This window comes from Mastigoproctus giganteus, chromosome 10, assembly GCF_048544385.1.
Source record: "Mastigoproctus giganteus isolate SK-2022 chromosome 10, ASM4854438v1, whole genome shotgun sequence".
NCBI classification, from domain to species: domain Eukaryota; kingdom Metazoa; phylum Arthropoda; class Arachnida; order Uropygi; family Thelyphonidae; genus Mastigoproctus; species Mastigoproctus giganteus.
Genome location: NC_143584.1, coordinates 61336790 through 61351979, shown reverse-complemented (window position 1 = coordinate 61351979; position 15190 = coordinate 61336790). Strand labels below are relative to the sequence as shown.

Here is a 15190-nt window from a genome sequence, read left to right as displayed (position 1 = left end):
AGGCTTTTGAATTACTAATCACCTTGCACAGATTGTTCATTTACCTACAAGAATACCGGACAATCCTAATCATACAGCCAACACACTTGATCTTTTTCTCACAAACAACCCTTCTAAGTACATGGTCGAAGTGAGAGGTCCTTTAGGCACTTCAGATCACAACTTGGTGATTGTATCTTCTCCAATGGAGCCTTTATCTCATGGCTATTCCCAACCTCGTGTTGTTTGCCATTACAAGAATGCAAAATGGGATGACCTGCGAGATTTCTTTTCTTCCTTGGTCGGTTTACTGTTTCAAAACTTCTGATGTCAACGTTTGCTCAGATCGTATCAGTGAAATTATTCTTGCAGGAATGGAATCTTTTATCCCACACTCCACTTTAAAATCTCGTCCTTTATCTAAACCTTGGTTTTCCAACAAATGTGCTAAGGCTGTTCAAGAGAAGAATGTTGCATATCGTAATTGGCTTGTTTCTAATTCTTCAGTCTCATTTTCTGCCTATACCAAAGCTCGCAACAATTGTAAAGCACTTATTAATCAGTCCAAACTAGAGTTTGAACAGGCTAAGAGTAGAAAACTTGCTTCTTGCCCTAATGGTAGCCGAGCATTCTGGTCTCTTTCCAAAGCTACTGGCCGCAACTTTTGCCCATCTCTGCTCCCACCTCTGTCCAAACCAGATGGTTCTGTTGTCACTTCAGCCAAGGATAAAGCTGACCTGCTAGCATCCCATTTTTCTTCCAACTCATGTATTAATTATCTTGGTAAAATACCTCCCACCATTCCCAACACGCTCCATTCAATGCGTCCTGTGGTCTTCTGTGTGGATTAAAAGGATGTCAGAAGGATTTTGACAAATCTTGATGCTAAGAAAGCTCCAGGTCCCGATAGTATTTCTCCACTTGTTCTCAAAACCTGTGTTCCTGAAGTTACTCCTATTCTTTGCCGCCTTTTTTTCACTTTCTTATTCCTTCTGCTTGGAAATTTGCCCATATCCAGGCAGTTTCTAAAAAGGGTGGCAAATCCCTCCCATCCAATTATCGTCCCATTGCAATTACTTCTCTTTCTAAAGTAATGGAGAAATCAATTTACCGCCAACTCTTAAACTACCTAGAAACCTTCCGTCTGATCAACGATCGCCAGTATGGATTCCATCAGTGTCGATCCACTGGTGGTATTTTGGCTTATGTTACCCATTTAAGCGGCCTCCGCAGCCGAGTGGGCAGGAGCGGGAGTGCAGTCGCACACGCTCTTTGAGTAGGCCGGGGTTCAAGCCCCTGACTGCTGAATACGGTCGATCTGCCAACCCGCACTGGACCAGCGTGGCAGATTATGGTCTATTTCCCTCAGCATGAATTGTTGAGGAGGCTTCCACCCTGCAGTGGGTTGATAATGGCTGCACTTTACTTTTTTTTTTTTTTTTACCCATTTATGGACTAATTCAATGGAAACGTTCAGTGAAACACAAGTAGTTGCTGTTTGTTTGTTATTTGGTTTTTAGGAGCATTAGCAACTAAGGCCATATTGCTCCGTGATATGCGGTGGTCATTCCCTGACCTTTCCGCATCCTCTGTATTTGGTGGTAATGGGCTTGAACCCCGGTCTAATCACTGCTGCTCCTTCCCACCTGGTTACGGAGGTGCCCACAAGTAGTTGCTCTTGACATCTCAAAGGCTTTCGATCGTGTTTGGTATAAAGGTCTTCTAAACAAGCTACCGCCTTATATTGAGCAATTAGACTTTAACCGCCTTTAACTAAGTTGGCAAACCATAAGATGGTTTGCCAACTATTTTTAGTAATTGATTATCCAGTTTTCTCTCTGATCGCTCACTGAGGGTGATGGTAGATGGCTCACTGTCTTCTAACTTCTCCACTAATGCCGGTGACCCCCAAGGTTCAGTTCTTTCCCCCACTCTTTTGCTCTTGTATATTAATGACCTTCTTCCATTGACTGGAAATCCTATTCATAGTTTTGCCAACGATAGCAAATTGCATTCCACTTTCCACTTTGAGAAACCTTGCCCTGCTCAATCAACTTCAACTTCTCGAAAATCTGCTACCATTTCCTTAAATGCCAATCTTCAGGTAATTCTCCAGTGGGGCAAAGACAACTTAGTTGATTTCAACCCTTCTAAAACTGAGTCTTGTCTTATATCTCGCAAAAAGGATTCTTCTGCTCCTATGCTTATCTTTAGTGACACTCCGATTTCGAAGAACAAGTGAGCCTCCGATCACTTGTTCTTCTGAATTGGGTTCTATAATTCCCGCTCTCTCTTTCAAAACAGTCTGAACACGTGCAGCCACCAGCCAACATCCATTTACTATCCAACTTAAAACTCACAGAACAAATTTTTCATCTTCCTCGTTTATTCATTCAACTGCCGTTTTCTGGAACAACCTTCCTTCATACGTATTTTCTGAAAATTACAGTCTACAGAAGTTCAAGTCCAATGTCAACAAATATCTTCTTTCGCCTTCTCAACCTCCAACCCAAGCACGGTACTAAGTACTATAGGCTCTAATACCTCTCGTGTTTCGGGTTTACATAAAAAAAAAAAAAAAAAAATCTATCCTACTCTTCAAACTCTGATAGATACCAATCAAAACACTAGTTTGTGCCTAATTTATTCCCACACCCTCCTAGGCTAGATCATGTCCTGTTCCAGAAAGATCTACAAACATTTCACAAGTTGTACATTTTTTTGGCTGTGATGCCTTGAAGAATCGACCCCTTTGGTTCTCTCTGAGCACTTCCACCACTTTGTGCCTGTTGCTTTGCCACTCTAGTCTGGGCATGATTTCATTTAAATACAAATTAATTGATTAACAATGAAAATTAATAAGGTTAATAAATTTAATTGATTAAATGACAATACTACACAAATCTAATGCAGTGATACATATTACACTATCTAGTTTTATGTTTTACCTTACGCTATCAAGTTTTTGATATATACGTTACGCTGTACCGTTATTGTTGTTGTTATTGTTATTTAGGAGCATTAGCAACTAAGGCCATATTGCTCCGGAGATATGCGGTGGTCATTCCCTGACCTTTCCGCATCCTCCGTATTTGGTCGCTTTACCGTAACAATCATAATGTTAAATTAGTTATACCCTTAGTTAAATACAAAAAGATATATGTCCATTCAAACAACTTATTTCTCACAATTAAAAACCTACTATTCTTCTGCATTACTGGTTACATTCCGCAATATTTGCACAAAAAAACCGATATGATAGCAATATGAGTAGCGAGTTGGAACTTACAAAATCACCAGTCAAATTGAAAAAATAAGCTAACAAATGCGACTAAGACTATTTAATCTGTTTGTATAACACAATTTAATATGTTAATTAACCAAGATTATTCAAATTATTAATAATTTGAATAATCTTGGTTATTCAAATTATTAATAATTTGAATAATGACTTGATTAATTTATTAATCTTGATTAATAAATATTATTAATTAATCAAAAAATATTCATAAAATTTATCAGTTTGCAGGAGCTCAAAAAAAAAAGTCTATGACTTGGCACTTATAATCTCATTCCTAGTCTTTTTTCCATAGTGTCTGACAGAGCCAAACCAAAAAGTGATTGGAATTTTTTTTCACCCATTCACTGAAGGATTAAGATCCATTAAAGGAACCATTAATATGTACTCTAAAATGCAATACTCCCATCTCCCAACCAACTATTTTAACAGTGGACAACGTGATGCAATTCAAAGATTCAGCCAACCAGAATTATTTTCTGCATGTATAAATTTATATATTCAAAAGCTTACCCTTTCAAAGAGGGGCATCTGAAGAAAATCGGGACTAGTATTGTGTAGCCTTTGCAAAGTATGGCTAAGGTCATATGTAGAAGAGAAATAAAAATAAGCTGTCTGTAAAACTCCATGAATCATGGAGAGATAAAGTTTGTTATGCTGGTTCTGAAAAAGAAAAATTTTTTTCTTAAATCTTCATGGAATAGACATTAAAATATAACAAATATACATTAAATTATATATTAAAATATAAAATTAAATTATTAATTATTCTTATCAAGTATTAAAAAATCAGAAAAAATGTATTATCCATTACAGGGTGATCAAATACAAGAGGTTCACACACACAAAAAAAATGTTCAAGACACAAAAACTAAAATAACAAGTACATACAGGAAGAGTGGTTATATGTAAGAATTATGATTATAAACATTTTACACTCTACTAATCTGGCCTGAAATCTATCAACTATTTCAATAACCACTTTTACAGAGTTGCTTCTTTACTAAAATCTGCTTTCTTTGATCATTCTTTATGATTGTGACCCCATATTCCTCTAATAAATGTAGTTTCAAGACTGTTAGGTTTTTGGAACAACAACGTTGCATTACAATCAATTTGCATAATTTAAATAAAATAACTAAATACCTTTCTGAGCTGTGCAGTTCCTACTTTAAAATAAGTTTAAATAACAACAAAAATAAGTTTGCTATTTATATCTACTACATTATGAAACAGTGAAGTGAAGTGAATCCTGAATTTCAGTTCAAGACAATGATTCCAGTGTTATTCCAACTGAACAATTAAAAATTGGTAATAATCATGAAAGAAGAAGGAGATGCAAACCCATTTATTTTAACTGGTAAACCAGCCAGCAGACTTAGCAAGGAGCAGTCTTCATGGGGGGGTATAGACACATACTATACACATAGTATAGTACAGGTGACCCCCCACTTAACGCTTAACGCTGATAATTCATTCCGGAAAAACAGAGCACTAAGTGAATCCGCGCTAAGCAAGCTCCGCATTCCCATAAGGCAACATATGTATTTGTAAGTTGCAGTTGGATATTTCCTAATCAATAATAAACAGTGGTGAAAAGATATACAAATGTCGGTCAAAATATTTAATATTCAAATATTTGTACATATAAAATATTCTGCATTACATATATATAATTATGTGGTAACTACTTACGTATCAAAATAAAAACTTAAGATTCCAATTAAAATCATGAATTTAATTGATCTAAATTGATTTTAATTGATTTAATTTAATTGATGAATTTAAGCATGAAAAATGTGTCGATTTTGGGTTGAACTTTGGCCCTCTTCTAAATAAACTAAAAGGGGTATTAATTTTAAATCCCCCGCAGCGTTACCATCCAACAATAAAGTCACCCGATCCTTTGCCGCTTTGAAACCTGGCATGTTTTTTGCTTCTTTCAATATGAAACTTCTTTTAGGCATTAGTGTCCACAAAAGTCCTGCTTCATCTATGTTATAAACTTATTGAGAAGTATAACACACAATACCCCTCTTCGATAATTTTAACAAGTTCTTTTTTGAAAGTTTTGGCTCCTTGATCTGCACTTGCGGCTTCTCCCTAGATTTTAAATCTATTCAATCAGCCCTTACCAGTTTTAAATGGTTCCACATTTTTTTTTTTTGGTGAGTTTTCTTCAGATCATCATATTGGCTAATCTCTCTCTCTCTCTCTCTCTCTCTCTCTCTTTTATAATATTTAACTTAACTGAATTCTGCATTGGACATTATCTTCAATAAAATTAGTTAAAAGTCTTTTCCATTTCAATCCTAATAGCCGGCCTCGCCCTAGTTGCTTTCAGTGGAACAGCTATGTTTCCCGCTGCTAAAATTAATTCTTTATTTTTTTATAATTGTTCTTACAGTTAAACTTGCAAGTCCTAAATTACCGCACATATCTGCTTGTCGCTGATGGGAATCGATTCGCTTCAAAACATCTAATTTAATTTTCAAATTCAGTCTTTTTCTTACATTTATAGTCTTCGTACTGCGCCCAGACATTGCTTTTTCATTCTTATCGGCCATTATTAACTCTTCGAAAATGTAACTGCGTTGGTTGCATTAATTACGTAAACTGTCCGATATGCACGATGTCTAGTACTGTACTGAGTGATGACTAGACTTTGGATAAATGCATATAACGCAAATATTTCAAGCAATAAAATTGATCATTTTTTAAAATGTTGATCTCGGAACTACGTAACTAGTGACTGTACTGCAATTAAATTAGCGTGCGAGAAAATTTCACTAAGCGTGGGAATTCACAAGTCAGCGTGGGAAACGTTTTAATGCTGTTTTGCTATTTATTTTCAAGCTATCAACTCCATCAAATGAACCGATTTCGTTAAATATGTAAAAATGCAATCTGTAAAAGAGCATTATAGTGATCTTATGACAGCGTTATAGTCAGATACGAGTTATAATATAAGAACAGCGTTATAGCAAATAAGCATAAAGCGAACCGCATTATAACGGGGGCCTGCTGTATGTGTCTGACGAATGGCAGCACCTGAAACGTCAATTGAACCCCACCATGTTTCGTTCCGGTGATTGAGGACATGCCTGTAGGTAGTAAAAAAAAAGTAAGCATAAAATAAACCATTTTGGGTTAAATTAGGAATTCAATTTGAAGGAAATTTTGTTTAGAGGTATATATTCTTTAAAAATAGGAGAACCATTTAGAAATAGTTAACCATTCAACTGTTTGCAAGAAAAAGGAATTATACAACCTTAAACAAATAGTTATACAAACTGTTTGCGACAAAAGATGGGGGTGTACACATAGTGTACAGTGTTTGGGGAGGGGGCACCATGGTTGGTTTCCCACAACTGCACCTAAGTACTCTTGTGAAGTATACATTACTCTGTAAAAGTCAGACAAAAGTATTGTGTATGGTATGTGAAAAGTATTACGTAGGATTCTGTTGTTGTGGTCTGGCTTTTGGCTGTAGGGCCCCTAATCGGATCCCACATTGCTCAAACCACGGTTAGGAGATAAGCCAGGCTGCTCATTATTCTCTGGCACAGGTCTTGCCACTTAATTGCCTAAGCTTTTAGTGGCAGGGCCTTAAAAAAAAAAAGTGGGAGGGTAAAGTTAGAAATATTGGGGATGTAGAATGAAGACAAGCCCAAGAATGAATGGAGAAACTTCATTAAGAAAGTTGAGGTAGGGGAGTGGGAGTGAAAGTGCACTGGGTAATGGAACCCAGTGCAGATTGCCAAGAGGCCAATGGTTACTGGCAAGTACGGTCCTAGAGTAGGTAATGCCTAGTCCATTAATGGTCAGCGTCAAAATCAGGTAGGATCAGCATCCATATCAGGTAGAGTCGTAGTCAGGTTAGAATTCTCCTGTTTTCATTGTCAGGGTCATTTCTTGAGAAAGCATAGTACAGGCTGTAGCAATGCAGCTAGGATTGAGGTTTGTGAGTGCAGTGTATCCTAGGAGGTGTCCAGTGTTGGAGTTAGTGGGTTTTGGTCTTGAAGTTGCTGATTCAGGATACTTATGGTTTTCCTTCTGTTCAAAAGGTTCTGTGCAAAATTTGAGAAAAACATATAGTTGTCTTTGGTTCAGATCAATATATGCTCCTGGTCCTTTGTAAGGTTGGTGATCTGTGTAATCAGAATTGACCTCAAATCTTCATATCTCTTACTGTGGAGAGTCGAAAACGCAATGCCCATAGATGTTAATTTTTCTTGTATTGATCTGTGTCCCTTTAATTCAGAAGGTACGTGGTATACAATCTGGGCGAAAACCAGGATTGAGCTTTCAGGAAGGTGAAAGCGACCTCCGGTATAAATTTCCTTGTGATTTCGCCCTTTGTATACGGGGATCCATCGGACATGCCAGACATGCGGCATGTGAGCAAGGAGACACCTTTTCTTCACCTTTGGATTATTTCCTGGGTTCGTGATGAATCCAATTATAGTTCTGGATAGTCCCTTTGAGAGATGATAAAGCATTCTGCACCTTATGATCGAGGGGAAGAGCCCCACCAAGAACTTGGAGAGCAGAGGTGCTCACCATACAGCATCATCATCAGCCATTTTCAATCCACTGCAGGATGAAGGCCTCTCCAGCAACTTTCCAGTTCCTTCTGTTTTGAGCACTGGCCATCCATTTACTACTCAAAAACTCATGAATTTCATCTATCCATCTCCGCCTTTGTCTTCCAGGTTTTCTTCTAGCTCCTCTTGGGTACCATTCTGTTATTTTCTTAGTCCATCTGTCATCATGTCTTCGAGCTATGTGTCCTGCCCAAGACCATTTTAGTTCTTTAGTTTTGATAAGAATGTCCTTTACTTGAATTTGCTGCCTAATCCATGTGTTTCTCTTCTTATCTAACAGTCTGATTCCCAATATAATTCGTTCCATTCTTCGCTGTGTAGTTCTTAGCTTCTCTTCCATTCTTTTGGTGAGTGCCCAAGTTTCACTTCCATAAGTCATGGTGGGGAGTATACATTGATTCATTATTTTACGTTTCAGGCAAACTGGGATATTGCTCTTCAGTATGTGACTATATTTCCTGAATGCTATCCATCCAAAATTTATTCTTCTCTTGACTTCCAGCCATTTATCATTATTACAGCTAATAACTTGTCCCAGATAAGTATATGACTCCACCTTTTCAATTACTGCTCCTTCAATCATTATTTCCCTTTCCGTGGCATACTTGTTCATCATTACTTTTGTTTTAGCCATATTCATCTTTAGTCCAAAATCCTTACTAACTGTGCATAACTGATTAAGATTTTCCTCTAATTCTTTGGGATCGTGGCTTATGACCACAATGTCATCTGCAAATCGTAAATGGTTTAGGTACTCTCCGTTCACATTGACTCCTTTCTGCGACCAGTCTAATCTTCTGAAAGCTTCCTCAAGGGCAGCAGTAAACAGCTTCGGAGATATTGTGTCTCCTTGTCGAACTCCTTTCTCGATTTTAAATTTGCTACTGTCTTTGTCTAGTCTAATAAAGGATGTAGCACTCTCATATAATTTCTTCAAAATCATAATATATGGAGTATCTATGCCTTGTCTTTCCAGTGCCCGAAACATTGCCTTATGCTGTATGGAGTCAAATGCCTTTTCATAATCCACAATTGCCAGGCATAATGGTGTTTTATATTCATTTGCTTTCTCCATTAGCTGTGATATTATGTGAAGGTGATCCATAGTTGAGAATCCTGTCCTAAAGCCAGCCTGCTCTTTCGGTTGATTCTCATCAAGTATTCTTTCTAATCTGTTAGTAATGACCCTTGTGAACAACTTGTAGATATGGGATAACAAGCTAATTAGTCTATAATTTCCAATTTCTGATTTATCTCCTTTCTTATGCAGCAAAACTATGATTGCATTATTCCACTGCTTAGGCATCGCACCTTTTCTAATGCACTTTGTGAAGAGCCTTGCCAGTTTTTGTGTTATGTCTGTTCCTCCCAATTTTAACAACTCTACAGTAACTTCATCTTCCCCCGGGGCTTTCCGATTCTTCATTTTCTTCAATGCATGTTCTACCTCATCAAGAAGAATATCGGGTATGTCGTATGTGTTGCTACTTTGCAATCCATCTTCCCCACTGCTGGTATCATTCCCTCGCTCCTTGTATAATTCTCTATAGTAGTCTTCTGCTATTTGAATTATGCCTTCTCTGCTGTTTATAAGTACACCATCGCTATTCTTCAGTTTCAGTATCATTTGTCTTTCTGTATTACTGCTCATGGCTGCTGATTTAAATCCTTTGTTTTCACTTAATGCTTGTTCTACTTTTTTTGTGTTAAATCTTCTTATGTCCTCTCTGAGTCTCTTTCTAATGGCTTTGCATAACTCAGTATACTCAATTTTCTCCCTGTCAGTGTTTTTCTTGCTATTCATTTGTCGTCTTTGGTTCATCATGACAAGTGTTTCTTGACTAATTTTTTCTTCTTTGGATTTCTGTTTCCCTACAGGTTTCTTGGGCTTTATCACTTTCAAAAAGTTGTAATATTCCTCGTCGATATCTTGGTCCTCAGCAGTCTGCAGAAGCTCATACTTGTTCTTAAGTTCCAGTACATACTGCTTTTTCTCCTCTTCTGTTATCTCAAAGACCTTTGTATTATTTACTCGATTCAGTTTTTTCCTTTCCTTTCCTACATCTATATCAAGTGTACATCTTACCATTCTGTGATCACTTCCAACATTTATCTTATTCAGGACGGTAACATCATTCACAATATATCTTCTGTTAGTGAGGATGAAGTCGATTTCATTAGTTGTTAATCCATTTGGACTCTTCCATGTCCACTTTCTGTTCACCCTTTTCTTGAAAAAAGTGTTCATTACTGACATTCCTTGAGATTCTGCAAATTCCACAAGTCTTTCACCTCTTTTATTTCTTTCACCAATTCCAAAATTTCCTATAGTTCCTCTTTCTGCGCTGTTTTGCCTTTTTCCAACCTTAGCATTGAAGTCCCCCATAATGATAGTGTAGTGGGTTTTCTGCTCATCTAAGTGATCACTAAGAAGTGGCTGGCAAGAAAACAGCTTTGTAGAACGGGACCAAGGTGAGACGATTCAGACCCCAGTCACTGTGGGTGACTCTTGCCAACAAGGCTATTTAATTCCAGATTTTTGTTTGATTATACTGCAGATATGGGAGAAAAGAGAGCTTAGAGTCGAGAATTACTCCAAGATATTTTAGCAGGGTGCAGAATTTTATGGTTTTCCCACTGATCTTGATCTGCTGTGGACTGGCTGGGTTTCAGTTTTGTCAGCCAAGATTGTTAGGTTAAGATGGATGGCCCAATCCCGGAGGATCCAGAATACTCGACTGGCTTTGACTTCAAGTTTTGATCTTAGCAGTCACGGAGAGAATAATATCATCCGAATAGGCCTGGGAGTTCATTGGTCCCATGTCTTGGTTGAGCAACTTGTCCAGCAGGTTGGACCCATGACCGAGTCCTGCGGGCAGCCCTTATGTATTTTCCTGGTAAGTTTGGAATATGAGGGCACCATGCAGATGGATCCATTGCCGAAGTAGGAATTAATGCAGGGAAATAGATTGTAGGGAATTTGAGCTCTTCTGAACCTGCCCAGGATGCTCAGCCACCAAAGTCAGTCAAACGCCCCAGAAAATCAACAAAAATAGCAAGGAAATACTTCTTGGTTGTTGCTTGGATGGACATGATGAGATTTATTGAATGCATCCACCACCACCACTAAGCACCCTGGACAAAACCAAACTGATTATTGGCTTGCAGGTTAGCATTTGCGTAGTGTTTGTCTACTCTGAGAAATATTAGCCTCTCAAAAAGTTTGCTGATAACTGTCAGGAGGGCAAAGGGTCTGTATGAAGTTGGCTGTTGTGGTGGTTTGTTTGAGTTTTTAAGAAGCCTAAGATTGGCATTTTTCTAATCCTGTAGGAAGGATCCTTCCGCAAGACAGTGGTGGAACAGGTTGAGAAGAAGTGTCTGGTTATGGTCAACCACGTTCCTAACAATCTCGGGCTCAAGGAGATCAGGGCCTGGGCATTTTCGGTTCTGTAGCTTGGAGACTGCTGGCTGGAGCTGTGAAAGATTCCTTCCACAAGATAGTGGTGGAACAGGTTGAGAAGAAGAGTCTGGTTATGGTCAGCCAGCTTCCTAACAATCTCGGGCTCAAAGAAATCTGGGCCTGGGCATTTTCGGTTCTGTACCTTCGAGACTGCTAGCTGGAGCTCCTCAAGTGTAAAAGGCTCTTCTATTGCCAGTATGGAGTATTCATTGTTGGTAGCACAGGGCTTGTCCAGGTGTAAGGCTTGTGATGGAAGGCTGAAAGATGGTATCCAAGATATTATTGATTGATTGCTCCCATGCAGTGGTCATTGTGCCCTGTGGAGTGATGGTGGAAATGATTACCTTGCCTCTGGGGAATTTATTGGTGGTAACTCTGTATAACATTCCCCAAAGGTCAGCATTGCCAGTCAAGGCTACCAGGTGCTCCCATGACATAATTTTTCTTTGTCAGATCAGGGCCGTGTAAGAGTTCCTGCCACTCTGAATTGCTGCCAGAGTGCGTCAACCTTTGCTTGAAGCCACGATCTTCTAGCCCATTGAAAGAGTTTCCTTTTATTGTTGACTTCCCAAATGAGACACTGCAGCTCCGGAGAACACCAGGGCACAGCACAGGAGGAAGGGTTCTTCCACTGGAAAACAGAACTGCAGGCATTTGTGATGCCTCTCGTCACCATTCTCTGATGTGTTGGGGTCCTGGAAGTTGTGGCTTTCTGCAGACAGCGATGCAGCAGAGTTGTCTAGAACTGTAAAAAGGTCATTCTAATTGCCGCTATCTATTTTATATCTGATGAACATTGATCTAGCCATTAGTTGTGGTTGTTGTTGGGTTGTTGACATGTTGTAGGTTATAGCACGGTGGTCTGAGGTGGTCCAGGATTCTCGGACACACCAGCCAGACCTGACATTTATGTACCCTGACATTTATCTGTAGGCCAAGGGGATATCAATGTTCGCTTCCCGGAGAGTGGAAGAGAAGGTCAATAGATTATTGGGTCTGTTGAGGATGCTGAGATGGGTATAAAAGATGAACTCCTCCAGCTGTTGTCTGTAGTGGGAGCTGCTGTGATCAGAGTTTGTGAACCATGACGGATATCAGCAGTTCACATCTGCACCAACGATGATTTTTTCATCAGGGAACAGTTACCTGAACAGTGACTATATTGTTCAGGTAACTGATCGTTGGAAAAATGTCCTCTCCAGATCTGGAATAAATGAATATGATGTAAAAGGTACCTAGAGGGCTAATGATAAGGGAACACACCGCCCAGGCCATGCAAAGATTGGATATTCTTGCAGTGGTGAGATGTGGCTTCCTCATAGCAATGAATGCCCAAGCAGTCTCGTCATCTGCCTAGATGATTCTGTAGGAGAGTGGGTTGCCCCCCCCTTCTCGGCGTGAGTGTAGGATTCTTATAAGATTAGGATGTCAATGCTTTCCTAGTGTGCGATTAATTTCAGTTTGTCTGCACAACTTTTGCCCTCTGTGCATTAATCTGTAGAAATGTTATCTGCTGGATATTAAAAAGTTTAAAATGTAGACCCATAGTCAGTTTTTAATTGTTGAGTCCTCTTTGCCTTCAAGCAGACTGGGCAGCTATTGTCTGATTGAATGATCATGTAGGAGTTTTAAGCTTTTGCAATTAGCACAGATAGGTCCTTCAGCCTTGTTGAGGCAGTCCCTATACTCATGCCCCCTCTAGATGCAGTGCCTGCATGTCAACTCAACCTCGGTGCAGGTGTGTGTGTGTGTGGAAACCTGCAACACTTGAAGCATTTGGGGACAGCCACGTGCTCCTTAAAGCAGTGGCTGCCCCAATCAATATAAATCATATCCTGGGTTCTAATCATAATCCCATTATATAAGGCTATTGTTAGACCACACTTGGAATACTGTGTTCAAGTACGGAGACCGAACTTAAAAAGACATTGTTCTTCTTCTTGAAAGGGTCCAAAGATGGGTAACTCACCTGGTGAGATTGGCAAAAAGGGAGTCATGTGAGGAAAGACTTCGAATATATGGGTTGCGGAGCTTGGAAACTAGGCACCTTAGAGGAGACTTGATTGAGGTGTTTAAGGCTTTGAGAGGCATAAGCAAAATGAATAAGGACGAAATTTTCATGGTTATAAATGATTCTAGAACTAGGGGTCATAATTTCAAGTTGTGGGGGGGGAGATGTTTAGACTGGATTGCAGGAAGTTTTATTTTAGTCAGCGAGTTATAAATTAGTGGAATAAGTTCTCTACATGTGTGGAAGAGGCTGACAGTCGGGAAATTCAAAGGTCAGCTGGATAATTACCTAAGGGAGGAGGGAAATGCATAGGTTGTCCATTTTCTTTTCTCTTATTAATTTTTATCATTTTTTAAAAAACTTTCTTCATATTATTATTAATTTGTTTTTAAATTTTCTTCTTTTCATTATTAATTTGTTTTTATTCTTATTATTGTTATTTTTTTTTGGCTGGTGCAGAATAAGGCATAGACTTCCGAGCACCATGTGGCCATTACTAATACTAATTGTGTTCCATACCTGGGGGGGAGAGTTCAAACATCCATGGAGTTGGCTAAAGGCAAACTTCTGCACATCTATCCTACAACTGTGCTACCAGTCCTGGATTTAGTGTGGTGTTTTGTTTCACTCTATGGTTGCATCAAGATGTGCTGCCTGGATATTTCGGTAGTAGACTTCTTCGGTAAAGTCAAATAGGCTTGAACTGCTGTCCACCAAAAACGCATGTGCGCCTTTGTCCACATCAAAGACAATGACTGACTGAGGGTTTTTTTTTCCTTCAGCTGTTCTACCATCAGTCCCATTTTGAGGATAGCGGGGTTGTTTAGTATGTTTTCAATTCCTTGCTGAGTTTTTGTTTCTATAAGTGTTCCGATGTTGCGGGTTTTTCTAATAGATTTGATTCGTGTGGTCTTGAATTTGTCTTGGAGATTGGTCACAACTTTGTTTTTAACCTCATCAACTGGGCTTTAGTTCTTGATGTACTGGTTTTAAGATGACAATATTCAGAGTTTTCAATAAAGTCTTCCTTGCTTGATTGGTCATCTCATGATTCGGTTTATTGATCCTCAGAGCATCTGCATATGAACGACGGCACTGAGACCATTTGTTCTCCTCATTCTTCAAGATAGGCCTCCAGGTTGCGTATTTAGAAGAGATGCCATCTTCCAGCATATTATTATAATTTCACCTAGGACTGCCATAGAGATTTGATTGTTGGAGTTGGCCATTACCTTTTCCATCTCATAGTGGAGAGCTAGAATCTGGTTCAGGAGAGGGCCCTAGGAGGATAGGATCCATGATGGGGCATTGTCACTTTGAACAGGGGGCAATCAGGTGCATCTGTTGAGTCGCTAGTCTGTCAGTCCCATTATCTTGTTTCTTCTGACTCTTTTTGAGTTTATTTTTGCACATAGGTTTAGGCCTGCTTTCCTCCGGAATCGCATTAGCATTAGTAAAGATGCCAGAAAGCAAGCTTATATAGCATCAGCCAAAAACAAAAAAAAATCTAATTTCAGCCAACTCGCACCAAATGTTTGTCTAGTTCTGCCTTGAATCTATTTAAGCTATAAACTTCTACGACAGATGGCAGTTTGTTCCAGTAATCAATCACACAATGGCTAAAGGCAAACTTCTGCACATCTATCCTACAACTGACTTTCCTCAATTTGAATTTATGCCCTCTCAGGCAACTATTCTGAGCAAGAGGGCGAATACCATCTGCATTGAGCATTCTCAAACCATTCAAGGCTTTATACGCCTCAATCAGATCCCAACGCATGTGCCTAGTCTCCAGACACTGTAATTCGCAAAACTTAAGCCCTTCTTCATAAAAG

General features: G+C 39.1%; 1 protein-coding gene across 4 annotated transcripts in view; it reads right to left on the bottom strand.

Annotated features, from left to right (window-relative positions):
* Positions 1–15190, bottom strand: part of Sac1 (phosphatidylinositol-3-phosphatase SAC1) — a 677000-nt gene that overhangs the window by 490095 nt on the left and 171715 nt on the right. For all 4 annotated transcript variants that reach the window (XR_016547569.1, XM_090383680.1, XM_090383679.1 and 1 more), the window contains exon 5: positions 3791–3940. Coding sequence is in view for 3 of the 4 variants with exons in the window: in XM_090383680.1 (XP_090239806.1) it covers positions 3791–3940 (150 nt within the window). In the remaining variant the exon portion in view is untranslated. The remainder of the gene's footprint in view (positions 1–3790; positions 3941–15190) is intronic.